This window comes from Chlorocebus sabaeus, chromosome 24 (genome assembly GCF_047675955.1).
Source record: "Chlorocebus sabaeus isolate Y175 chromosome 24, mChlSab1.0.hap1, whole genome shotgun sequence".
Taxonomy (NCBI): Eukaryota; Metazoa; Chordata; class Mammalia; order Primates; family Cercopithecidae; genus Chlorocebus; species Chlorocebus sabaeus.
Genome location: NC_132927.1, coordinates 49,967,922 through 49,995,649, shown reverse-complemented (window position 1 = coordinate 49,995,649; position 27,728 = coordinate 49,967,922). Strand labels below are relative to the sequence as shown.

At 39.9% G+C, this 27,728-nt stretch overlaps 1 protein-coding gene and 2 pseudogenes across 1 annotated transcript in view; 2 read left to right on the top strand and 1 right to left on the bottom strand.

Moving 5' to 3' along the window:
* DNAL1 (dynein axonemal light chain 1) overlaps positions 1–27,728 on the bottom strand; it is a 74,601-nt gene that overhangs the window by 39,757 nt on the left and 7,116 nt on the right. Inside the window, exons 2-7 of the mRNA XM_007987225.3 lie at positions 25,202–25,240; positions 21,107–21,216; positions 17,985–18,040; positions 6,899–6,954; positions 2,700–2,826; positions 1,010–1,150 (exon numbers count right to left, since the gene is read on the bottom strand). Coding sequence (XP_007985416.1) covers positions 1,010–1,150; positions 2,700–2,826; positions 6,899–6,954; positions 17,985–18,040; positions 21,107–21,216; positions 25,202–25,240 — 529 coding nt within the window. The remainder of the gene's footprint in view (positions 1–1,009; positions 1,151–2,699; positions 2,827–6,898; positions 6,955–17,984; positions 18,041–21,106; positions 21,217–25,201; positions 25,241–27,728) is intronic.
* LOC119619111 (small ribosomal subunit protein uS5 pseudogene) lies at positions 14,950–15,889 on the top strand (annotated as a pseudogene).
* Positions 20,393–20,491, top strand: LOC119619237 (U6 spliceosomal RNA; annotated as a pseudogene).

The window sequence follows — 27,728 nt, the reverse complement described above, 5'->3', positions numbered from 1 at the left end:
TAATTTTGTATTTTTAGTAGAGATGGGTTTCTCCATGTTGGTCAGGCGGGTCTAACTCCCAACCTCAGATGATCCGCCCACCTTGGCCTCCCACAGTGCTGGGATTACAGGTGTGAGCCACTGCACCTGGCCAGGATCCTTCTCTCCTACTGCTTTCATGCGTGACCTCTTTGTGATAGAGGGAGGAGTGAGAAAAGGAGGTGGCTCAGCACCAAACCCTGAATAATTCCAGCTTTAATCCAACATAACAGAAGGAAATTTATATCAGGAAAAAATAAATATACAATAAAAAAAAAAAAATACAGGGTTTGTCTCGCTATATTATGAAGGCTGATCTCAAACTCCTGACCTCAAGCAATCTTCCTGCCTCATTGAATAGCTTGGGACTGCAGAAACGTGCCACTGTGACTGGCCCCACATAGATTTATAAGGCCTAGGCCTAGCTTGCTTTCTTTCTTCTTTCTCTTTTTCTTTTTTTTTTTTTTTTTGAGATGGAGTTTCACTCTTTTTTGCTCAGGATGGAGTGCAATGGCACAATCTCGGCTCACTGCAACCTCCTCCCGCCGAGTTCAAGCAATTCTCCTGCCTCAGCCTCCCAAGTAGCTGGGATTACAGGTGCCCGTCACCACGCCCGGCTAATTTTTGTATTTTTAGTAGAGATGGGGTTTCACCATGTTGGCCAGGCTGGTCTCAGACTCCTGACCTTGGGTGATCCACCCGCCTCAGCCTCCTAAAGTGCTAGGATTACAGGCGTGAGCCACCGTGCCCGGTCAGGCCTAGCTTTCTTGTAAGCTTTCAGTCTAGGGAGAATCTTGTACCAGTCTAAATATCCTAGCAGTTTTTCATCTTACCTTGGCTCAAATCTAGACCATTCAATTTTATATAGATAGAAATGACCTGGAATATCAGAGGTATTTTTTCTTTAGCTTTTCTCCTCTTCACGATTCCATGCCACAAATTCCATTTTTATGCCTAGAAGACAGGTCCAAGCCAGATCAGAATTACTCACCATCCAGCTTTTTCAGTTTGGGCACTCTCTTGGTTGCTTCTTCAATCCAGTTATTCTCAGCAGAATGTTTCTCTTCCAAGGGATTGCCTACGAACACCAGGTCTTCCAGGCATGGCAGTTCTGCCAGCTTCACAAACTCAGCTACAAGTAAAATAATATTTTCCATATTAAAACAGCAAGTTTTGGCTGGGTACAGTGGCTCATGCCTGTAATCCCAGCACTTTGGGAGGCCAAGGCGGGCGGATCACGAGGTCAGGAGATTGAGACCATCCTGGCTAACACAGTGAAACTCTGTCTCTACTAAAAATACAAAAATTAGCCAGGCGTGGTGGCGTGCACCTGTAGTCCCAGCTACTCAGGAGGCTGAGGCAGGAGAATTGCTTGAACCTGGGAGGTAGAGGTTGCAGTGAGCGGAGACTGCACCAATGCACCCCAGACTGGGTGACAGAGCAAGACTCCATCTCAAAAGAAAACAAAACAAAAAATCCAGCAAGTTTTACTGTTACAGTTTTGGGGATTAAATTCCAATATCATTAACCCTCAGTTTGTGACTATTCATGACAATTAGTTGTTTAAGATTTTGAAGGAAACTGGGAAAGTTATACCATATAAAGTCATTCTCAGAAGACATTACAGGACGGGAAGGAAAAAGAAGATACACTTCTTTACTTTAAATGCTAGCATAAGGATGAAATAAAATGAGATGAGATTCAGAGTCAAAAAGAACAAATCACTTTCCAGTGACAGGTCTTCTTCATGCTGTGCTGCATCAGTGTAGGTTAAGCTAACTTGCCTTTGTCTGTACCCATTCCCTCATCTTTGAATTCTTAAAACAACTCATTCAACTCTCTACTGCAGAACTTATTACACAGTTTTTGTGTGTGTGTGTTTTTTTTTTTTTTTCTTTTTTGAGAAAGAGTCTCCCTCTGTCACCCAGGCTGGAGTGCAAAGGCATGATCTCCACTCACTGCAACCTCTGTCTCATGGGTTAAAGCAACTCTCATGCCTCAGCCTCCCAAGTAGCTGGGACTACAGGGTGTACCACCACACCTGGCTATCTTTTCGTATTTTTACAAAAAAATTTTTGGGTTTTGCCATGTTGGCCAGACTAGTCTCGAACTCCTGACCTCAGGTGATCTGCCTGCCTCGGCCTCCCTAAGCGTTGGGATTACCAGCAAGAGCCACTGCGCCTGGCCTCTTATCACATAGTTTTATAATTATTAGCTTACAAACTAATTTTTCCCACTAAGCTGTGAACTCCTTGAGGGCAGAGATAATGTCCTATTCAACTATGTATCCAAAGAGACTGGTGTAGTTCATCGCATATAACTGAGTGAATTATGTACAATAAAAAAGCAAAGTAACATAGATATCAAACAAGTCTTCTGCCTATGAAGTATTATAGTTAAACTGATTACTTCAGCCTTTGGATAATAGCTTAAATTTTTTTCATGTTTAATAGGACCAGGACCTATCAGACTATACTCATCCTAAGTAAATAGTTAAATATAAATGTTAAGCATTTAAAATTTAGAAACTCCTATACAATTTCTCTCTGAGCTTAGACATAAATGTTCCCACTTTCTCTCTGTGCTTAGAAATAAACGTTCTCGTTTTGCATCTTTTCCCTCTTGGACTATTTTCTATAAACAGGCGGTAGGCAGTTAGCAAAGGGCCACTCTCAGCTTACCCCAGTCTTTTACCAGGTTATTAGACATGTAGAGAATCTTCAATTTCTTCATTACGTGGATCCCTTTCAACTTCTCAATAAAATTGTAGGAGATCCACAGTTCTTCTAACGTGTCCCCTACTGCCTCCTGAAAAAGAACAAAATTTGATTTATGTTTATGTTTAACCTTTTCTTTCCGTCTCCTTTATAAAGATATGCATAATAGCTTTCCAAGCGAACTTAGACCCTGCCTGTCTACTTGTAGAAGAGCTAGTAGCTGTGTAGGAGTTTTTTTAAGAATAGCTACTGAAATACTGAAATCACCAAGAGAGGAAACAACAGCACCACCTTATCACTTTCATTAATGCTATGGCTTTCAAATTACATTCCCACAGAGTATATTATTTGGTCCTTACAACATCTGCTTGAAAGAAGATAAGGCAGGTTATTTGATTTCTGGTATAGAGGGATTAAGGGCTTTTTCTAAGAACACACTGCTATTAAATAATAGAGCTAGGTCTAAAATTCAGGGTCTTCTCCAACATTTATTATGATAATTTTCAAACATAAAAAATTTGTTTTTTGTTTTGTTTTGTTTGAGACAGGGTCTTGCTTTGTCACCCAGGCTGGGGTACAGTGGCACACTCACAGCTAACTTCAGCCTCAACCTCCCCTGGGCTGAAGCAATCCTCTCACCTCAGCCTCCCTAGTAGCTGGAACTACAGGTGCACACTACCACATCTGGCTAATTTTTGTCTTTTTGGTAGAGATGGGTTTTGTAGAGATGTTGTCCAGGCTGGTCTTGAACTCCTAAACTCAAGGGATCTGCCCGCCTCAGCCTCCCAAAGTGCTGGGATTACAGGCATGAGCCACTGTGCCCAGCCAATAATACAATTTCCTACAGGTATTTGTTAAGTAGATAATAAAAACAAGATTTTAGTGAAGTAGGCTAGTGAATATCAATTAGGAAAACCTGGCAAAGTTTGAATTAATCAATTCAGTGAAATCTGTCATTAAATAAACTGACTCTTTCAAGAATTGGACAATAACTGAACAGTCATTTAGCAAGCTGGTCAGCTTCTGCATGTAAACAAGTCATTTCTCTCCTCAGTTTCTTACTCTGTAAAATGAGGAGATTGGCGCAATGAGATACCATCTCATACCCATTAGGATGGCTACTATCAATATCATAGAAAATAGTATTAGTGAGGATGTGGAGAAATTGGAACCTGTACATGGTTGGCAGGAAGGTAAAATGGTGCAGGTGCTATAGAAAACAATTTGGCAGTTCCTTAAAAAATTAAAACAATTATCATGTGATAACTGATATCACTTAACAGGGGATCCAGCCATTCCACTCCTGGGCACATATTCAGAAGAAATGAAAGTGGGGTCTCAAGATATTGGTACACCCATGTTCACAGTAGTAAATTCACAATAGCCAAAAGATGGACGTGAACCAAGTGTCCACTGATAGACAAACAGATAAACAAAATATGGTACATACATACCATAATAGAATATCATTTAACATTAAGCAGGAACGGACTGGGTGCAATGGCTCACACCTGTAATCCTAACACTTTGGGAGGCCGAGGCGGGTGGCTCGCCTGAGGTCAGGAGTTTGAGACCAGCCTGGCCAACATAGTGAAATCCCATCTCTACTAAAAATATAAAAAAATTAGCCGGGTGTGGTGGCACATGCCTGTAGTCCCAGCTACTTCGGTGGCTGACGCAGAAGAATTGCTTGAACCTGGGAGGCGGAGGTTGGAATGAGCCGAAATTGCGCCACTGCACTCCAGCCTAGGCAATACAGTGAGACTCAGTCTCAAAAAAAAAACGTTAAGCAGAAAGGAAATTCTGACACATGTTACGACATGGATGAAACTTGAGGACATTACGCTAAGTTAAATAAGCCAGTCATAAAAAGATAAATGCTGTATGACACTATTTATATGAAATACCTAGAGTAGTTAAATTTGTAAAGATGGAAAGTGGAATGGTGGGTGCCAGGGATGGGGGGAAGAGGCAGTGGGAAGCTATTATATGCTTATAGAGGTTCAGACTCACAAGATGAAGAGCGTTCTGGAGATGGATGGTGATGGTTGTACAAGTCTACTTACTACCACTGAACTATACCCTTAAAAATCCTTTAGATGGTAAACTTTATGTTATGCATATTTCACCACCATAAAAAATATTGGAAAAAATGAGGAAGTTGGACAAGTTCTTTAAGGCTCCTCTCAGCTATTAAAATTTATGATTTTTTAAGGTCAACCCATTGTAAGTATTGAAAACAAAAAAGTAAACGTCTGTTCTGTAAATAATATCATATTGGAGGTTACAGAAGTGGGAGAGCTTTATGAAATGGCATAAAAATCTCTGTTTTTTTGTTTCTTTGTTTATTTTTTAATTTAGAGACAGGGTCTTGATCTGTTACCCATGCTGCAGTGCAGTGGCACAATCAGCTCACTGCAGCCTTGAACTCCTGGGCTCAAGTGATCCTCCTGCCTCAGCTCCCTGAGTAGTTAGAACAGGCAGGCGCCACCATGCTTGGCTAATTAAAGAAACAAATTTTTTTTTTTTATAGAGACAAGGGTCTCACTATGTTGTCCATGCTTGACTCCAACTACTGGCCTTAAGTGATCCCACTGCCTCGGCCTCCTCAAGTGCTGGCATTACAGATCTGAGCCTCTGTGCCCAGCTAAAACATTATTTATAAATTAAGTGTAGCCTGTGTACAGTGTTTTATAAAATCTACAGTTGTGGGCTGGGCATGGTGGCTCATGCCTGTAATCCCACCACTTTGGGAGGCCAAGGCGGGTAGATCACTTGAGGTCAGGAGATCAAGACCAGCCTGACCAACATGGTGAAACCCCATCTCTACTAAAACGACAAAAATTAGCTGGGTACAGTGGCACGTGCCTGTAATCCCAGCTATTCAGGAGGCTGAGGAGGGAGAATCACTTGAATCTGGGAGGCGGATGTTGCAGTGAACTGACATTACGCCACTGCACCCTAGCCTAGGTGACAGGGCAAGACTCCCTCTCAAAAAAAAAAAAAAAAAAAAATCAAATTTTTATAGAGCATTAAGAATTTTACTCACCATACCCAATTAGAAAGCAAATAATTCATCTAATGGTTATAAACTTCCTTTATTTAATCCCAGAATCTGACCCTTAAGAATTTCTTTTTTTTTTTTTTTGAGACAGAGTCTCGCTCTGTTGCCCAGGCTGGAGTGCAGTGGCCCCATCTCAGCTCACTGCAAGCTCCACCTCCCAGGTTCACGCCATTCTCCTGCCTCAGCCTCCCGAGTAGCAGGGACTACAGGCGCCCACCACCACGCCTGGCTAATTTTTTTTTGTATTTTTTTTAGTAGGGATGGGATTTCACCTTATTAGCCAGGATGGTCTCGATCTCTTGACCTCGTGATCCGCCCACCTCGGCCTCCCAAAATGCTGAGATCACAGGTGTGAGCCACCATGCCCAGCCTGACCCTTAAGAATTTCCAAGCATTTTTAAAACTCATCAGTAACACTTTACGTGGGTAAATAGAATCACAGAGGTGGAAATATAATTCACAGTTTGGCTAATAAATTTGAGATAATTCCAAAATTGCACCTCTGAACATGACTCCTATTCAGGGTTACCACTGTTTCTGTACTGAGGAGGATGGCCATGTTAGCCTGTTTGGTCTTGGGAGGTTACTGTTGAAAACCACTGCAGTTTCAGCTCCCCACTGCCTCTTACAAAGCACAAGCTAGATTTATTGGGAGGGGAAAAGGAGTCAGGGCCATACAAAATTTCAGTATGATTATGAATTATTTAACAATAAACACATTAAAAATTATTGTCTTTTCGGGAACAGATACAAGAAAAATACACTTCATCTTTCATGAAGTTGCCTAGTTTTACGTTATTACTCCATCTTACCTTCTTTGGAAGGAAATTCAAATGGCCAATAAATATAGAAATAAGACATGTAAAAACATTTTAAATGCCTAAGGCTGGTATGGGAAATTGGGAAATCTCACACATTACTGGTGGGAGTATAGGTTGTTACAAACTTTTTGAAGGGCAACTTGAGAATATGTCACAAAAATCTTAAAAGAAACTGATACCTTCTGACCTAGCAATTCCATTTCAAGGAATTTATCCAAGAAATTATTCATGGATGTGTGCAAATTAAATAAATAAAATAATAATAAATAACAACCTACCAGTCCATTTAAGTTCTTTATGTTGTTTCTTCCTAAAGATAATATCCTCAAGTTTTCTGTAGTGAAAAGAAAACATTTTTTTTGTTTACTAGAATCATAGTACACAATTGTTGTAAATCTAGTATAATAAAGCTTTAATAAGTTTTATATAATAGATATCCTTATACAATGAGTAAGAAAGGTTGTGTTAACAAAAATGGGTAATCAAGTAGAAAATAACATTGACCTATCATCTAAAGTAAACACTACAGGTATAATTTCATAACATGTCAATATTAAATTTAAAAATGGTTAGCTATCTGGAACACATGGTCTTAAATTGCTGGCTAATAAAAATATTACAGGATAGAAGAGCAGTAGAGAATATTTTGAGTTTGGGAACATATATATTTCAAATCTCTTATGAGAACTCACACTAGAAAATAAGAACATATATTTATGTATTGTCCACCTCACTCCATGAAGGATTAGAAGTGAAATAAAATAAATTTGGTATTTAAAAAATCATTTGCTTTCAAGTTTTTAAATAATTAGACTGTGATTTGGTTAAAAAATAAAATGCCTATCTTTATTTTTTAAAGGTTATTTCTATTTGTATATCATATAGGCTATTTCTGGAGGAGAAAAAAGAAAGTAGAAACTGTGGTTGTCTTTGGGGAGGAAATAACAGTCTATGGTTAGAAGTAGACATTTCCCATTGTAATCTCTTTTGAACCATTTGAATAAAGCCAGATGCATATATTATTTTTCCAAATTAAAAAAAAAAATCTTTTTTAAACACCCAGGAAACCTCATTTCTGTTCCAAGAAACTACTGTGATTACTTTTGCTTATCACTATATTGAATTTTCACAACTTAAACATCTGTAACTTCTTTGTCTAATATGGTGGTCACTAGCCACATGTGGCTCTTTAATTAAAATTAATTACAATTTAAAATTCAGTTTCTCAGTCACATTAGCCACATTTAAAGTGCTTAATAACTATATGTGGCTAGTAGCAACTGTATTGGGACAGTGCTGACAGTTCTGTTGGATGACATTATTCTACAACATCCATAATTGAATGGTAAGAACTCAAATCCAATTAACTGAGTTTCAATCCCAACTCTCTAGGGAAGCAACCAAACCTCTTTGAATCTATTTTACCATATATAAAATGGGGAAATATAATTTCTATCTTATAGGAATCTAAGGATGAAATGAGGTAATTACCTAAAACATTCAGTGAGATGTGTAATCCATGGTAAGTACACAATAAATGATCTGTGCGTGAATGTGTGTGGTGTGTGTGTGTGTGTGTGTGTGAATCAGGCATATGGAACTTTGACTTTAAACTTTAATTTATTTTATAAATTATTTTAAATTGTCTTACAAGAAACAATGAGCTTTTAGAGCAAGGTATTTTAAGAGTGGTCTAATTCACACCAAATGATTTAACTGTTGAAGCAAGACCCCATGTTATGGGCTGAATTGTGTTCCCTGGAAAATTCTTATCTTTAAATCCTAATTGCTAGCATCAGAACATGACTGCATTTGGAGACAGAGCCTGTAAAGAGGCAATTGGGCCAGTCATGGTAGCTTATGCCAATTATCCCAGCACTTTGAGAAGGTGAGGTGGGAGGATCACTTGAGGCCAGGAGTTCGAGACCAGCCTGGGCAACATAGAAAGACTCTGCCTTTACAGAAATAAAAATACAAAATAAAAAATTTAGGCTGGGCGCGGTGGCTCACTCCTGTAATCCCAGCACTTTGGGAGGCTGAGGCGGGCAGATCACGAGGTCAGAAGATCAAGACCATCCTGGCCAACATGGTGAAACCCCATCTCTACTAAAAATACAAAAATTAGCTGGGCATGGTGGCACATGCCTATAATCCCAGCTACTTGGGAGGCTGAGGCAGAAGAATCGCTTGAACCGGGGAGGTGGAGCTTGCAGTGAGCCAAGATTGTGCCACTGCACTCCAGCCTGGTGACAGAGTAAGACTCCCTCTCAAAAAAAAAAAAAAAAAAAAAAAATTTAACTGGGCATGGGGCATGGTAGCACATGCCTGTAAGCCTAGCCTAGCTACTCAGGGAGTCTGAGGCAGGAGGATGGTTTCAGCACAGGATTTTGTACCACTGTACTCTAGCCTGGGTAACAGAGTAAGACCCTGTCTAAAAGAAAAAAAGAAAGAGGTAGTTAATTGTGCCATTTAGACACTTAAAAAAAATAAAGGGGTAATTAAGGTAAAATGAGGTCATTTGGATGAGCCATAATCCAACATGATTGGTATCCTTGTAACAAGAGGCAATTTGGACACAGACACAGAAAAAGACCATGTAAAGAGAGAGGGAGGGGCCAGGTGTGGAAGCTCACGCCTGTAATCCCACCACTTTGGGAAGCCGAGGTGGGTGGATCACTTGAGGCCAGGAGTTCGAGACCAGCCTGGCCAACATGGCGAAACCCCATCTCTACTAAAAATAAAAAAATTAGCTGGGCATGGTGTGTGCCTGTAATCCCAGCTACTAGGAAGGCTGAGGTAGAAGAATTGCTTGAGCCTGGGAGGCGGAGGTTGCAGTGAGCCAAGATCATGCCGCTGTATCCCAGCCTGGGTGACAGAACAAGACTCTGTCTCAAAAAAAAAAAAAAAAAAAATGACAGAGGGAGAAGACAGTCATCTACAAGCCAAGGAGAGAGGCCTCAGAAGAAATCAACTATGCTGACATCTTGATCTTGGACTTTTACCCTCCAGAACTGTGAGAAAATTTCTATTGTTTAAGCCACCCAATCTGTGGGACTTTGTAACGGCAACCTAGCAAACTAATATATCCTATATAACTATAAATTTATGAAAATTAAATATTTTTAAAAATCACATAATTATTCTTTAAAGCTTCTTGATATGAAAAAACACCATTTTCTTTTCTCTATTTCATGAAAAATTAAATGTTTATTCAATAATTTATTCACTCAACACATAAGTTATTGATCATCTACCATACACCAGGAACAGCAATAAGCACTTGCAATATTACAGCAAATAATACAGACAAAATTCCTGCTATCAAGGAGCTAACATTTGGCAGATAAACAAAATAAGTAAGTATATTAAATAGTGACAAATGTGAAGGAGAAAAGAAATAACCAAGTAAAAGGAATGAAATATCAGGAGGTTGGGAACAGTTGATTTTTTGATAGGAGATGATGTTAGGGAAAGACCCAAAGGAAGTTAGTAAGAGAGTTCACCATGCAGATATCTGGAGGAAGAACATTTACAGGCAAGAGAACTTCAAGTACAAAAGCTTTGAGGCAGGACCACATAAGCTGAGAGAATGAACAAAGAGTAATAGGACATGAAATTAGAGGAAATATTCTTGGTTGTAAGTCCATACATATAATATGAAAGAAATTAAAGGAAATAATAGGCTTTAGAGAGGATGTGAGAGAGAGGAGTCAAGAAATTACCAAGAGGTTTGGCCTGAACAACTGGAGAAATGGACTTGTCGCTATCTGAGATAAATCTGGTGCAAGAGTGGCTCACTCATGCCTGTAATCCCAGAATTTTGGGAGGCCGAGGCAGGCAGATCGCTTGAGCCCAGTAATTCGAGACCAGCCTGGGCAACATGGGGAGACCCCAACTCTATAAAAATACCCCAAAAAAATTAGTCGGGCTTGGTGGTGCACACCTATAGTCTCAGCTACTCAGGAAGCTGAGGTGGGAGGATGGCTTAAGCCCAAGAGGTGGAGGTTGCAGTAAGCCGAGATGGCATCACATTGCACTCCAGCCTGGGTGACAGAGCAAGATCCTGTAAAAAGAAAAGAAACACACAGGAGTTGGTTTATCTGGGGTTAGGGAAAGATATCTAGACTCAGTTTTGGACATGTTAAGTGTGAGATGTTGGCCAGTCACTGGGGCTCATACTTGTAATCCCAGCACTTTGATTCACACTTGATTCAAGAGATCCTCCCACCTCAGCCTCCCAAATAGCTGGGACTATAGGCGTGTGCCACCACGCCCAGCTAACTTTTTTGGATTTTTAGTAGAAATGAGGTTTCACCATGTTGGCCAGGCTGGTCTTGAACTCCTGGCCTCAAGTGATCCACCTGTCTGGGCATCTTAAAGTGCTGGGATTACAGGTGTGAACCACCATCCCCAGCAATAAAATTAAATTTTTTTTAAATAAAAAATTCAATTTTTAAAAAGTATGAGATGTCTGTCAGATATCCTGTGGAAATATCACCCAATGGAATATATGAATCTGCAATTCAGAGGACACAGTTGGGCTAGAGATCTAAATGTGGCAGCCATCAGCATACTGATGGTGAGGCCATGACTCTGGATGAGATAATCTAGGGAGTAAATGAAGAAAAAAAAGAGAAGAGATACAAGAACTGAGTCCTGGGGCCTTCCAATATTTAAAGGTTATGGATATGAAACTGGGAAAAAGTGGCCAAAAAGACAGGAGGAAATCAAGGGTGACAGTATCCTAAAGCCAAATACTGAAAATGCTTTAAAGAGGGAAGAGAAATCATCTGTGTCAAAAATACGCTGGTTCATCAACTAAGATGAGGACTGAGAAATGACCTCAGCAATGGGAGATAAGAAATACATGCAATTTTTTCTAAGATAATCTCTAACTCCTTTTTGAAAAACTGCACATGAAAATGGTAATGAATGGCTAAAAAGACCATATGTATTACTGTATAAGGAAATAAATTATGATATCCAAAGTTAATAGATTAAGTGTTCTAACATAACACAATATATATTTTCCATATTTTATGTGCTGCATAAGTAGGGTATCACTAGAAGAAAAGTACTATAGTTTTCTTCATACAAGATCCTGATGAAAATCAAAACTGTGCTTTCAAGTTTTATGCTTATTTGTAACCTGTAACCTGAAGGAGCAAAGTATACTTTTTCACCAAAGATAAATAGCAACAAAATTTATTTTCTAATCTTTAAGATTATTATTCGTATTATACAGCTTTTTAGTCATGGTTTGAACACAGTCATATCAAGCAATTTTCTAGTCACAATTCTGGTACAATAAATAAAAATTGCTATTAGGGTTGTTCTGCCTGATAAATCACCTGTTAAATAGGAATACCTATTTATTTCAGATCATCTCATGATGGCATAATAGGTAAGACTACAGTGTTCATGAAAGGAGATGGGTAGGAGGCAAGCTACAGCATTACTTCAATCCTCATATGGATCAATTAGCTTCTTTTTGCTTCACAGTCACAGATAAAATGTATTCGCTAGCCACAGACTGCATAAATTGTATTTGTTACTAGCACAACTAAAATGAAATGAGCCAAATATAGCAAATACCTATACTCTCTGATTTTGTGTCTACAGCAGACATCAAAAATTGATCAAGGTATTCGTTCCACTAAGTTTTTGGAACTCTTATTATTACAATTTTCCTGAGAGTCTCTACCAACGGACCAAAGTTAGAAAGTTATTTAAAACCCAGTGCCAACCCTACATAGAAGGTCATCCATTTTCACTATTATCATAGTCTTTTTTTTTTTTTTTTTTTTTGAGATGAGTCTCACTCTGTCTCCCAGGCTGGAGTACAGTAGCACAATCTTGGCTCACTGCAACCTACACCTCCTGGGTTCCAGCTACTCTCCTGCCTCAGCCTCCTGGGTAGCTGGGACTACAGGTGCGCACCATCATGCCCAGCTAATTTTGTACTTTTAGTAGAGATGGGGTTTCACCATGTTGGCCAGGTTGGTCTTCATCTCCCAACCTCGTGATCCACCTGCCTCGGCCTCCCAAAGTGCTGGGATTACAGGTGTGAGCCACTGCACCAAGCCTTCTTCCGTTTTTTGGGGACAGAGTTTCACTCTTGTTGCCCAGGCTGGAGTGCAATGGCCCAATCTCAGCTCACTGCAACCTCTGTCTCCAGGGTTCAAGCGATTCTCCTGCCTCAGCCTCCCGAGTAGCTAGGATTACAGGCACCCGCCACCATACCTGGCTAATTTTTGTATTTTTAGTAGAGACAGGGTTTTACCACATTGGCCAGGCTGATCTCAAACTCCTGACCTCAGGTGATCCACCCACCTCGGCCTCCCAAAGTGCTGGTATTACAGGTGTGAGCCACCATGCCCAGTCCACAGTCATGTTTTTATATAAAGAAAAGCATGTAATCTGTCATGATAAATAATATGTTATCAACTTGCTTAGTCACATTTAAGTAAGTTACTTCAATTACAGACAAAAAAGCTGAATAAAATGTAATAGTTTAAATTGTTTAATGAGTGAGTCAGCAAAAAATTAGAATAGACAGGCATCTCACAACACAACTCTACTAGTTAACACTATGTAAATACTGAAGGCCAACTTTCCAGCAGTGTGTAAGTACTGAATGCCAACTTTGAGTAAGGTACGAGGGGTAGGGGTACTGGAATAGAAGATTAAAAGAGTAACAAGATGATGCTTTTCCTCAAGGAATTCACTATCTAAAGAGCAGAACATATTCCCAATTAACTATAATAATGATTAATATTTGTTGCGCATTTTATATGCACCAGCCATAATTCTAAGTACTCTATATATACTAACTCAGTCTTCACAATAATTATATGAGATAGGTAATTATTATTATAATCCAAGTAGACTGTTAGGAATATTCCCAAAGGAGTAATTAATTTTGACGATGGAGATGAGGGAAGTCTTTAAGGAGGGGTGACATTCACACATATCATTCGTAATTTTTTTTTTTTTTTCTGAGACAAGGTCTTGTTCTGTTGCACAGGCTGGAGTGCAGTAGCACCATCATAGCTCGCTGCAGACTCACTCTCCTGAGCTCAAGTAATCCTCCTCCCAAGTAGCTGGGACTACAGGCAAACACCACCATGCCCAGATAATTTTTAACATTTTTAGTAGAAACGGGGGTCTCGCTGCGTTGCCCAGGCTGGTCTCAAAATCCTGAACTTAAGTGATCCACCTGCCTCAGCCTCCCAAAGTGCTGGGATTATAGGCATGAGCCACAGTATCTGGCTGCATTCTTAATCTTAATTTCTTACAGGATTTTCCTGTTACAGGAAGAAGCTGTTCTCAGTGAAAAGTATTGCAATAATAAATGTTACAAAGTCATTTTTAAAATAGTATATTTGGGTGTGAATTGGATAGTAAAAGCTTTTAGATGACTTTGAATGCAACATCTAAGCATTTGGTCTTTACTAGGCAAAGAGGTATCGTTAAAAGGTCTCTGATATAATGATATTCAAATAATATTTTTAGAAAGAAAACTCTGTTATCAGTGAGGAAGGTCACCTGAAAGGCAGAAATACAGGAGAAAAGGAGATCAATTAGGAGGCTATTGGGGGAGAAGAAAAGGAGAAATCAGTTAAGTAAACAGTGAAGGCCAGTCGTTGGAAAAGCAGCCTGCCTGAAAAATCATAGCTACAGGCAAAAATACAACAGCCTGGGGAAAACTCAGGCAGCACCTGCACGGATAAGTATGTAGGGTCCGGCACAAATTGCTCTTTGTATAAATGGCGGGCTCCCAGGAAAGTTTCTTCCCCTTTTCAGATATGTACACAGTAGGCTCCCTGGGAACTTATACAGGGAGGAAAGGGACTTACCTAAAATAAACCCATAATTACACAAAGAAGAGAAGCAGTGCTTTGATGCTTGCCTGGAGATATACCCACAACTACATAGATAAGGGGGAGTTGTGCAGACAGCTTTTCAGATAAGAGAAGTTACTCAAACAGCTACAGAGGTGAGAGGAGTTTCTTATAAAAGTTTTTGAATTCAACTGTAAAAACAGCAACTCACTTGGGGTTCCCTCTCCACTGCAGAGAGCTTTCTTTTTTCACTCTTTAAACTTTCACTGCAACCTCACCCTTTGCATCCACATTCCTTAATTTTCTCAGTCATGAGACAACGAACTAGGATAACACCTTAGATAATAAGACCAGTGACCCTGACCTGTTTCACTATCACAAAAGTTATAGTGTTTTTCAAATTATGGGTCGTGAGCCGAAATTAATAGGTTGTGAAATCAATTTAGTGTATTGTGATCAACATTAAAAAAAAAAAAAAAAAGCTTCTTCTCCGAGAGAACACCAAATGGCGGATGACGCCGGTGCAGCGGGGGGGCCCGGAGGCCCTGGTGGCCCTGGGATGGGGAACCGCGGTGGCTTCCGCGGAGGTTTCGGCAGTGGCATCCGGGGTCGGGGTCGCGGCCGTGGACGGGGCCGGGGCCGAGGCCGCGGAGCTCGCGGAGGCAAGGCCGAGGATAAAGAGTGGATGCCCGTCACCAAGCTGGGCCGCTTGGTCAAGGACATGAAGATCAAGTCCCTGGAGGAGATCTACCTCTTCTCTCTGCCCATTAAGGAATCTGAGATCATTGACTTTTTCTTGGGGGCCTCTCTCAAAGACGAGGTTTTGAAGATTATGCCAGTGCAGAAGCAGACCCATGCCGGCCAGCGCACCAGGTTCAAGGCGTTTGTTGCTATCGGGGACTACAATGGCCACGTCGGCCTGGGTGTTAAGTGCTCCAAGGAGGTGGCCACTGCCATCCGTGGGGCCATCATCTTGGCCAAACTCTCCATTGTCCCGGTGCGCAGAGGCTACTGGGGGAACAAGATCGGCAAGCCCCACACCGTCCCTTGCAAGGTGACAGGCCGCTGCGGCTCTGTGCTGGTGCGCCTCATCCCTGCACCCAGGGGCACTGGCATCGTCTCAGCACCTGTGCCCAAGAAGCTGCTCATGATGGCTGGTATTGATGACTGCTACACCTCAGCCCGGGGCTGCACTGCCACCCTGGGCAACTTCGCCAAGGCCACCTTTGATGCCATCTCTAAGACCTACAGCTACCTGACCTCTGACCTCTGGAAGGAGACTGTGTTTACCAAGTCTCCCTACCAGGAATTCACTGACCACCTTGTCAAGACCCACACCAGAGTCTCTGTGCAGCGGACCCAGGCTCCAGCTGTGGCTACAACATAGGGTTTTTGTACAAGAAAAATAAAATGAATTAAGCCTGTTACTAAAAAAAAAAAAAAAAAAAAGGCCAGGCGTGGTAGCTCACGTCTGTAATCCCAGCACTTTGGGAGGCCGAGGCGGGCGGATCACGAGGTCAGTCAGGAGATTGAGACCATCCTGGCTAACATGAAACTAAAATTACAAAAAATATTAGCCAGGCATGGTGGCGGGTGCTTGGGGTCCTAGCTACTTGGGAGGTTGAGGCAGGAGAATGGTGTGAACCCGGGAGGCGGAGCTTGCAGTGAGCTGAGATTGCGCCACTGCACTCCAGCCTGGGCGACAGAGCGAGACTCTGTCTCAAAAAAAAAAAAAAAAAAAAAAAAAAGGCCAGGCGCTGTGGCTCAAGCCTGTAATCCCAGCACTTTGGGAGGCCGAGACGGGCGGATCACGAGGTCAAGAGATCGAGACCATCCTGGCTAACACGGTGAAACCCCGTCTCTACTAAAAAATACAAAAAAATAGCCGGGCGAGGTGGCGGCGCCTGTAGCCCCAGCTACTCGGGAGGCTGAGTCAGGAGAATGGCGTAAACCCGGGAGGCGGAGCTTGCAGTGAGCTGAGATCCGGCCACTGCACTCCAGCCTGGGCGACAGAGCGAGACTCCGTCTCAGAAAAAAAAAAAAAAAAAAAGAAAGAAAATTTTAAAAACACATAATGGAAGTGGCCAGGCGTGGTGGTTCATGCCTATAATCCCAGCACTTTGGGAGGCTGAGGTGGGTGGATCACTTTAGGTCAGAAGTTTGAGACCAGCCTGGCCAACATGGTGAAACCCTGTCTCTACTAAAAATACAAAAATTAGCCAGGTGTGGCAGTGGGCACCTGTAATCCCAGCTACTCGGGAGACTGAGGCAGGAGAACTGCTTGAACCCAGGAGGCGGAGGTTGTAGTGAGCTGAGATTGCACCACTGAAATCCAGCCTGGGCAACAGAGTGAGACGCCATCTCAAAAAAAAAAAAAAAAAAAAAATTACTGGGACCTATGCTATATAAGGGTAAATGCTGTCTTGCAAACTTTATTCAAGTTTATATGTGTATGTACATATTTGATATGCATATTCATATGAATGTATAATAAATTCAGATGTAATTCTTACAATGGAAAGTAGTCAAAATGTTTGAAGAATATGACCTAAGGGGAAGATGATGAGGGTCTAAATTAAAGTTGTAACTCCTGGAAATGGAAAAGCAATACTTTATTTGAGTGCTCCTTCAAAGAGTAGAGTTAACAGGATTTAGTGATGAACTTGCATATAGGGCTTCAAGAGAGACTGTGGTAGGCTAAACAACGGCTCCCCAAAGATACCTACATTCTAATCCCTGGAACCTGTGAATGTTACCTTATACGGCAAAAGAAAGTACTTTGCAGATATGATTAAGGATCTTGAGAGATGGGGAGATTATCCTCAAGATCAGGGTGTGCCCTAATGCAATCACATGTATCCTCATAAGAGGGAGGCAGACAGAGATGTGACATAGAAGGAGAAGCCAATGTGACTACAGGCAGAGACTGGAGTGATGCGGCAGCCACCAGAAGCTGGAAGAGGCTAGAAAAAGATTCTCCGCCAGCCTCCAGAGGGAGCATGGCTTGATTTTCACCAGATGAAACTGATTTCAGACTTCTGGTCTCCAGAACCATAAGAGAATACATATCCATCATTTTAAGCCATCAAATTACAGCAGCCATAGGAAACTAACACAGAGTCAGAGGCCTTGGCAACTGGGAGGGAGGCAATGTCATTAACAAGGATAAGGAGCACGGGAAAAACAGGGATGATGAATTAAAAATTAAATATAACAAGTTGGAAATACAGAAAAGACAAATCTGAACAAAGAAATATATAATTAAAAATCTGATATTATATTTAAGACATCTCAATTCTAACTCTATAAAAGCTTTTAAATGTCTTTAAAATGTTCAGAGCTCATGCTATCTCTACTTTTCTTTGGATAATCAAACTTAAGACATAGTTTATGTATTCTACTATCTGACAACAAGTATAGCTAAAACAGGTGCCAGCTTCTGGAATTACATATTGTCTCTGGAATGTTTATTAAAATAACTAGGAAATCCATGAACTATCTGTTATTGTAAATCACTTACTTAAGCCATTCAGGTTGGCAATTTTTTCAATGCAGTTTGTAGACAGTGAAAGCTTCCTTTAAAAGAACAAAGAAAAAATTTAAATTAATGTGAAAAACTTAAATGGTAAATCAGAAATTATTCCTTAACAATAGTGCCCATGAAAGATAGTATTTAAGTAATACTTCCCCACTCAATCTTAGTATTTATTACTTCATTTTAAAATCATTGTTTTTCTCTGATTACATAAGTTAATAAACACTTACTGAAAATTTGAAAAAATCTTCTTGAGGGCAATTTGGTATTAACAATTTTTTTTTCTTCTTAAGACACAGTCTCACTCTATCACCTAAGCTGGAGTGCAGTAGCACCATTTCAGCTCACTGCAACTTCCACCTCCCTGGTTCAAGCAATTCTCCTGCCTCAGCCACCCAAGTAGCTGGGATTACAGGTGCCTGCTACCATGCCTGGCTAATTTTTGTATTTTTAGTGGAGATAGGGTTTCACCATGTTGGCCAAGATGGTCTTGAACTCCTGACCTCACGTGATCCACTTGCTTCGGCCTCCCAAAAGTGCTGGGATTAGAGGTGTGAGTCACCGCGCCTGGCCCTGGTATTATCAAGTTTTTTAATGCATACATTTATTGACTCAGTTTTTCACTTATAGAAATACATCCTACTGAAATATTAATATAAATGCCATAAGATAATGAACTAGATTATATGTATTACTGGAATAGCAGACAAATTGAAAAAATCTATAAACACCTGTTAACTGAGGAACAGATAGTGAAATATTAAGCTGCCACTAAAACAAAGAAGATTGGGCTATAGACACCGACTTGGGAAGATGTCTATGATACATAGTTTAAAAACCATCTAGCAGAACAATACTTTTTTTTTTTTTTTTTTTTTTTTTTGAGACAGAGTCTCGCTCTGTGGCCCAGGCTGGAGTGCAGTGGCATGATCTCAGTTCACTGCAACCTCTGCCTCCTGGGTTCAAGTGATTTTCATGCCTCAGCCACCCAAGTAGCTGGGATTATGAGTGTGCAAGTCATGTAAACGACTGGCCAAATCTGTATATTTTCTAGTCACCCCCCACTCCTGAGAACTCCCAGTGATTAATGGAGTGCCTTTAAATCTAGGAATACGGTTGGGAAATAATTCTTTAATTCTTGTTAAGGCAGCCAGCACAAAGAAATTGTCAGCAAAATATGAACAGGTTGACTCGAGGTGATATACAAGGTGCTTTAGTATGAGGTACAAAACCTTCTCAAATTTGTTTGCCTTTGAGATGGCTTTATGATAAGAAGATATTTGACCACTTTGAAATCATGCCTGATGCCAAAAAAGCATGTGGTGGTGGATTTTTACGTGACACACTGTGTTCTCATCACAAAGAACAAGCTGTGTACAAAAGCTAAATATGTTTGCTCTCCCCTTTGATCCCACAGATGGATATTAGTCTAATGCATGGCTTTACAAACATGTGTCCTAGAATTACCCGAGTTGCTTACTGTAAATGCAGATTCCTAGGTTTCATCAGTAAATATTCTATTTCTATAAATTTGGGATAGGGCTGATCTCCTGCATAAAGTGCAGTTGATCAAGGGATCACACTTAGACAAACACAGGGTGAAGAAATCAGAAAAAAACCCAGTGATTCTATGGTATACTATAGCCCTGATGAGAGACACTTGTAGCCTAAAAACATGGTTACAAGGCAACATGGTATAATTGCCTCAAATTAGCCACAGAATGCTGCTAAAATACATATATTGAGAAAATAAATTAAAAGAAATTACTATAGATTTGATATTTAAAGTCACAGGATATAGGATTACAAAATAAGTAGTCCAGGCACAGTGGCTCATGCCTGTAGTCCCAGCAGTTTGGAAGGCTGAGGTGGGTGGATCACTTGAGGTCAGGAGTTCGAGACCAACTCGGCCAACATGGTGAAACCCCATCTCTACTAAAAATACAAAAAAAATTAGCCAGGTGTGGTGGCAAGCGCCTGTAGTCCCAGCTACTTGGGAGGCTGAGGCAGGAGAACTGCTTGAACCCAGGAGGCAGAGGTTCCAATGAGCCAAGATCACATCACTGCACTGCAGCCTGGGTGACAAAGAATGTCTCAAAAAAATAAAGGATAATTTGATCCCAATTAGAATTTTTTTTTTTTTTTTTTTAAGTTAGAAGGCTCTACAAAAATGCTAGCACTGGTTCTCACACAGTGCTGGATTTTGGTTGATGTTAATTCCTTTTCTTTGTGCTACTTATATTTTCCAGATGTTTTACAACGTGTTTTTATTAACTTTAAACTTTTTTTTAAGGGGTATCTCTTAGGCATGTAGTAAGAAAATACATTTCTGACTTTGTGGATAATTTTACAAGAGAAAGTAGTAGATTTTACAAGAGTCATAGTTTATTATGGTGCTCGCTTCAGCAGCACATGTACTAAACTGGAACGATAGATTAGCATGGCCTCTGTACAAGGATGACATACACATTCATGACGCAGTCCGTATTTTAAAAATATATACTTTATTGTGTTATTTAGCTTCTCCCAAAAGACTAGGAGATGTATATTTTCAAACACATTATAAAAACTGTACTAAAAATATTGTACTGCTCGGCCAGGCGCGGTGGCTCACGCCGGTAATCTCAGCACTTTGGGAGGCCGAGGTGGGCAGATCACGAGGTCAGGAGATAAAGATCATCCTGGCTAACATGGTGAAACCCTGTTTCTACTAAAAACACAAAAAATTTGCTGGGCATGGTGGCACGTGCCTGTAGTCTCAGCTACCTGGGAGGCTGAGGCAGGAGAATTGCTTAAATCCAGGAGTCATAGGTTGCAGAGAGCCTAGATCATGCCATTGCACTCCAGCCTGGGCGATAGAGCCAGACTCCATCTCAAAAAAAAAAAAAAAAAAAAAACTTGTACTGTACTGTTCAATAGTTTCTATTAATAATCCCATAAACCAGTCATTTTTCATGTTTGGCCTTGCCAAAGGGAGAATTACACTAAGCAAACAAAAAAAAAAAAAATGAAGACCACAGAAAACAAACATATTTTCTTACTTTGTGTGTTTAAGAAAAGAAAGGGAAACCTAACAGCAATACTAGAAGGATGAAAAGAGAACTTACTCGCAATTAGCAAGCATGGACAAGGATGCATCCATCTTCTCTATAGGGGGAATCTGGGCATAAAGTTTTATCTCTTTGGCTTCAGATGGCCTCTGGCCAGTTTTCTCTTCCTATGAGAAAAATACATTTGGAAGAAATAACCCATGATTGTAATGTGGAACCAAAAGAGGCCAGAATTTCCCAAGGCTTTTCCATGTTTATTTCAAAACAATTGCTAGAATTTAGCAAACTGTTTAATAATTCTTTACCATTAGCTTACTGAAAACATTTACCTACTGACCCTGATAATCAGATTTATATGTGGCTGAATCAGATAACTATTAGGTCCCTACCAAATGAAAATGAGGAGAAAATTTAAAAAAACTTTATTTTTGTGGTATTTAAAATTTGAAAAAGACACAAACAAATGCAAAGATATCCCATATTCATGGATCAGAAGAATATAATTAAAATGACCATACTTCCCAATGCAAGCTACAGATTCAATGTAATTCCTATCAAAATACCAATGTCATTTTTCACAGAAATAGAAAAAAGTCCTAAAATTTATATGGAACCAAAAAAGAACACAAATAGCCAAAACAATCCTGAGCAAAAAGAACAAAATTGGATGTTATCAGACTACCTGATTTCAAAATATATTATAAGGTGAACACAACCCAAACAGCACAGTATTGGTATAAAAGCAGATACATAGACCAATAGAATGAAATGGAGAATCCAGAAATAAGTCCATGTATTTACAGCCAACTGATTTTTGACAAAGGCACCAAGAACATACATTGGGAAAAGGATACCCTCTTCAATAAATGGTGCTGGAAAAACTGGATATCCAAATGCAGATGAATGAAACTGGACCCCTTTCTCGCACCATATGCAAAAATCGACCATGATGAATTAAAGACTTAAAGGTAAGACTCAAAACTATAAAGCCACTAGAAGAAAATACAGGGAAAACACTTCAGAACAATGGTCTAGGAGAAGATTTTATGGCTAAGTCCTCAAAAGCACAGGCAACAAAAACAAAAATAAACAATGGAACTAAAACTAAAAAGCTTCTGGGCAGGCGTGGTGGTGCACGCCTGTAATCCCAGCACTTCGAGAGGCCAAGATGGGTGGATCACCTGAGGTCAGGAGTTTAAGACCAGCCTGGCCAACATGGTGAAACACCATCTCTACTAAAAACACAAAAAAGTAGCCAGACGTGGTGGTGCACGCCTGTAATCCCAGCTACTTGGGAGGCTGAGGCAGGAGAATTGCTTGAACCTGGGAGGCAGAGGTTGCAGTGAGCTGAGATGATGCCATTGCACTCCATCCTGGGCAACAGAGTGAGACTCCATCTCAAAACATAAAAATAAAAATAAAAAGCTTCTGCACAGCAGAGGAAACAATCAACAGAGTGAAGAGAAAACCTGTTGAATGGGAGAAAATATTTGCGAACTATTCATCTGACAAGTGAATTCAACACAATAGTAAAATGACAAACAGGCACAGTGGCTCATGCCTGTAACACCAGCAATTTGGGAGGCCAAAGAAAGAGGATTGCTTGAGCCCAAGAGTTGGAAACCAGCCTGAACAACGTAGCAAGACCTCATTTCTACAAATAATTTAAAAATCAGCCAGATGTGGTGGCACACACCACATCTTGGTGATATGCCAATACTTTATAGTATCGGGAGGTGGAGGCTGAGGTGGGAGGATCACTTGAGCTCACTGCACTGCAGCCTGGGGGGACAAAACCCTGTCCCCAGAAAAACAAACTAACCAACCAAACAAAACTAGAAGCTCAGGAGCCATTTCCTTTGCTTTCCTATGTTTTTTATAACCCACTGCAGTGTAAGACACACAAAACTCCTTTCAAAAACTTAAATCACCACATGTCAATAATAGAAAACAGGCTGGGTACAATGGCTCATGCCTATAGTCCTAGCACTTTGGGAGGTTGAGCGTGGAGGATCACTTGAGCTCAGGAGTTTGAGACCAGCCTGGGCAATATAGTGAGACCCCATCTTTACTTTAACAACATTAAATTAAAAGAAAAATAAAATATATTTAATAATAATGATAGAAAATATACAATCAGTTGTAAGATCTAATACACATCCATTCAGTGTTTATTTTTATGTCATATATTTGTAGGTTAGAGGAGGAGAAATTGACACCTAGTAGATCCTCAATAAATGTTGCGTGAATCAATGAAAAAGTGAGATTGATGTCTTTGAATAATCTTAAAATCAAAAATGCATGGGCCAGGCACAGTGGCTCACGCCTGTAATCCCAGCACCATGGGAGGCTGAGGCAAGAGGATCACTTGAGCTCAGGAGTTCAAGACCAGCCTGGGCAACATAATGAGACTCTGTCTCTACAACAACAGCAACAACAACAAATTAGTCAGGGGTGGTAATGCACACCTGTAGTCCCAGCTACTCAGGTGCTTGAGCCTAGGACACTGAGGCTGCAGTGAGCTATGATTGTGACACTGCACTCCAGCCTGGGTGACAGAGCGAGACACTGTCTCAAAAAAAAAAAAAAGTAAAAAATGTATGGCCACAATGTAATCTAGAAATAGACTCTACCAGCCAAAACAAAAAAAAAACCACTAGTTATTGTAAGTAAAATAAAGTCTCAAAATCCAATTCAAGGAAAATGAAATCTGGTACTAAGTCTACTCTATATTGTTTTTTTTCTTAAGATTTTTCATTAAATATTTAACTAAACAGAAATAAATTATAAAAATACATTTAAAGTAAATAAGAAATTTATAAGCACTAAAACAAGAATTCAAGTATTTCATTATTTTATCAACTTTTGTCTATTTTCCCCAGACACCAACGCTTCTGAAAGCCTTTTTATTCAAAGCCTAGTTACAAAAGCAAAAGGTACATTATTATGCAAAAAAACTACACTAGATCTTAGTCAAAAGGCCGAGAATCGAAGCAAAAAAACTACTGATAACACAGACAAGTTTATGGGCACAGAAATTCAGGAGCCATCTCTGTACTCTATGGAAATTATGTCTACAATGCTGAATTCTAACTGTTCAAACCGTATAGAATGTTATATAATACTGAAAATATAATTTATATATAATGCATGTTTTTTACAATGTAGTTTCCTTTCTAGTATTGCTACTTGAGTATTTTTATTCAGTGTTTTTTTTTCAGTTGTCTATGCATGATTTACATTGTCCACACTGATTGCCTCTGTACTAACCTCCACGAGGCTAAAACCACCTTCTAAAGCCTAGATAATTCACAACCCATATGACTCCAGCATATGAAAATGATACGTAGCTTAGTGATGATACAGTTGAAAAAGAAAATGTATTAACACAGAAATTCCAGCAATTTTATAGCAATAGGTAAAATCAGCTTTTCCATATTTAAATCTTCCAGTGGTCAGATTTTTTAATTGAAACTTTTATTATAATATTTGAAGTTTGTCCAGTTCCCCCAAGGGTAGCATTTTATGACTATAGTATAATATAACTATAGTATTGCTATTGATACAATCCACTGATTTTATTCTGATTTTCCCAAGTTTGCTTGTGCTCATATGCATGTATGACTGTGTGTTTGTATGTGTGTATTAAGTTTTCTGTTGTTTTTTTTTTTCTTTTTTTTTGAGACAGAGTCTTGCTCTGTCGCCCAGGCTGGAGTGTGGTGGCACGATCTCGGCTCACTGCAAGCTCCGCCTCCCAGGTTCATGCCATTCTCCTGCCTCAGCCTCCGGAGTAGCTGGGACTACAGGCGCCCGCCACCGCGTTCGGCTAATTTTTTGTATTTTTTTTTTTTAGTAGAGACGGGGTTTCACCGTGTTAGCCAGGATGGTCTCGATCTCCTGACCTCGTGATCCGCTCACCTCAGCCTCCCAAAGTGCTGGAATTACAAGCGTGACCCACCATGCCCGGCCGTATGTGTATATTAAGTTTTACACAATTTTATCATCTGTGTAGGTTCATGCATCCACCACCATAGTCAAGATAGCTGAATAATTCCAATACCAAAAGGATCCTTTGTATTAAATAGCTGGATTTGAATAACTAACATTTTTTCTCGTACAGTTTCTAAAAGAAGGAAAAACTCATGTACTCACCCATCTCGCTAAGGCTTCTTTGATTGTTGTTGCTTTTGCCTTTTTTTTAAAAAAAAAAAAAAAGAAAGAAAAGAAAAAAAGTTGTATGTATGTATGTATGTACATATGTATTTTGAAACAGAATCTTGCTCTGTCGCCCAGGCTGGAGTGCCATGGTGTGATCTCCGCTCACTGCAACCTCTGCCTCCTGGGTTCAAGCAATTCTCCTGCCTCAGCCTCCCAAGTAGCTGGAACTACAGGTGCGCGCCACCATGCTTGACTAATTTTTTGTATTTTTAGTAGAGATGGGGTTTCACCATGTTGGCCAGGCTGGTCTGGAGCTCCTGACCTCATGATCCGCCCTCCTCCCCGCCCTCCCCCGCCTCGGCCTCCCAAAGTGCTGGGATTACAGGCGTGAGACACTGCGCCCGGCCCCAAGTTGTCTTTATTGGTGTAATTTGTTGATACACTTTTCAAGCAATAACTATTAGCCTTGGCTTCTACCATTAAAAGGATTTCTTTCTTTGAGATTTTATATGCAAAGAAGATGTTTTAATTTCCTGAAATCAGAATAATTTAAATATCTCTGAGAAAAAAATAAGGAAATCATTATGTAACACCCATACACTTCACTCCCACTTGGTTTACAAAAAATATGTAGCTTTCAATACTTGATATTAAAATACATCTTATTTCACTGATTCTAAGGATCTACATCTTTCTTACATTTTAATATTGAAATTTGGATATATCTTATACTCAGGAACAATTTACAATTGCTGTGGGCAGGTGGCAGTGGTGAAATTTTAGAAAAATATTAACCACTTTATTTCTTATCATATATTCCTTTTTACGTTTGCAAAGGATGAGGATAAAGGATAGGATAAAAATCTGTATGTCTACATACATTTAAAAGAACTCTATCAATAAGTACAAAATAAAAATTTTAAGTAATAAAATATTTGTCATAGTTCAGTTCAAACCATTTTTTTCTTAGTAAAACATAAAATAATGTTGCACCTTATAATTAATAGCAGCTTAGATTCAATTTAATATATTTAAAACTCTAAAGGTACCCAACAGAAGATATCCTTAATGATTTATTGCTGGTGCTCTTTTTTTTAAAAAAGAACCCCAAAGAATAACAAAAGAAAAGTTTTTAAACTATGTGAACAAATGTGAACCTGAAAGAATCAATTCTTCAAGACGAATCCTGAGTAGTTAACTGGGCCTAAATTTAAAACAGGGCCTAAGCTAGGCACAGTGTCTCACATCTATAATCCCAGCACTTTGGGAGGCCAAGGTGGGAGGATCACCTGAGGCCAGGAGTTCAATACCAACCTGGGCAACATACAGAGACTCCACCTCTACAAAACAAAACAAAACAAAAAAATTACTCTGGCACGGTGGTGCATGCCTATAGTCCTAGCTACTTGGGAGGCTGAGGTGGGATGATCAATTGAACCCACGAGTTCAAGGTTACAGTGAGGTATGATCGCACCACCACATTCCAGCCTGGGCAACAGGGCAAGCCTGTCTCTGAAAAAATTAAATTAGATTAAATCAAATTAATTAGAGTCAAGCAGCCATTTGCTTACTAGAGGTCATACGCATATTCTGAGTTCCCCCAAAAAACACACCTCTGTTGAACTTTGGGACTTCCGGAGTTCATATGAACTAACCAATCAGAACTCACCTGAATCAACCAATCAGTTCACTTACCTCAACCAATCAAGGCCCAGCTGTATCAACGAACCAGAACTGAATGAGTTTGAATCCTTCATTTGCATAAACAGACCTGATTGAGAAGGTGGGAACTTTGGCTATAAAACTCAAGCCCTCCCTTTATTCTCTGAAACACACCTTCCTTCTACACCTAAGGCTGCATGTAGCCATATGTAAACTGTTCATTGAAATAAGGTCTCTTCCCTCCCTTTTCCTTTTGAGAGAATTTTTGTTCACAAATATATACCATTATGTCTAGAAAGTAAAGACATACTAATAAGTAACCCTTGGGTTAAAAAGAAAATGATAAAATAATAAAAGAAAAAAGTCAAAATCTGGGGAATATAACACTAAGAAGGAAACTTACAGATTCAAATACACTTGTCAGAAAATAAGAGATAGAAAACAAATGAGCTAGGTGTTCACACATTTGGCAAAGTACATCAGTACAAACCCAAAGAAGGTAGAAGGAACTATAAAGGAAAAAGTCAATGGAAAACAGAATGGGGGGATAAAATAACTAACAAAACTAAAAGTTGGTTCTTAAATCCCTGGCAAGCCTGATTGAGCAAAAAAGAGGGCAATATAAATTGAAAATATAGAATGAGCCAGGCATGGTGGTTCATGCCTGTAATCCCAGCTTTGGGAGGCTGAGGTGGGAGGACTGCTTGAGCCCAGGAGTTCGAGACCAGCCTGGGCAAGGCAGTGAGACTTTGTCTCTACAAAAAATAAAAATTAGGGTGTGGTGGCACTGGGCAAGGTGGCGTATGACTGTGGTGCCAGCTACTCGGGGGGCTGAGGTGGGAAGATCACTTGACCCAGG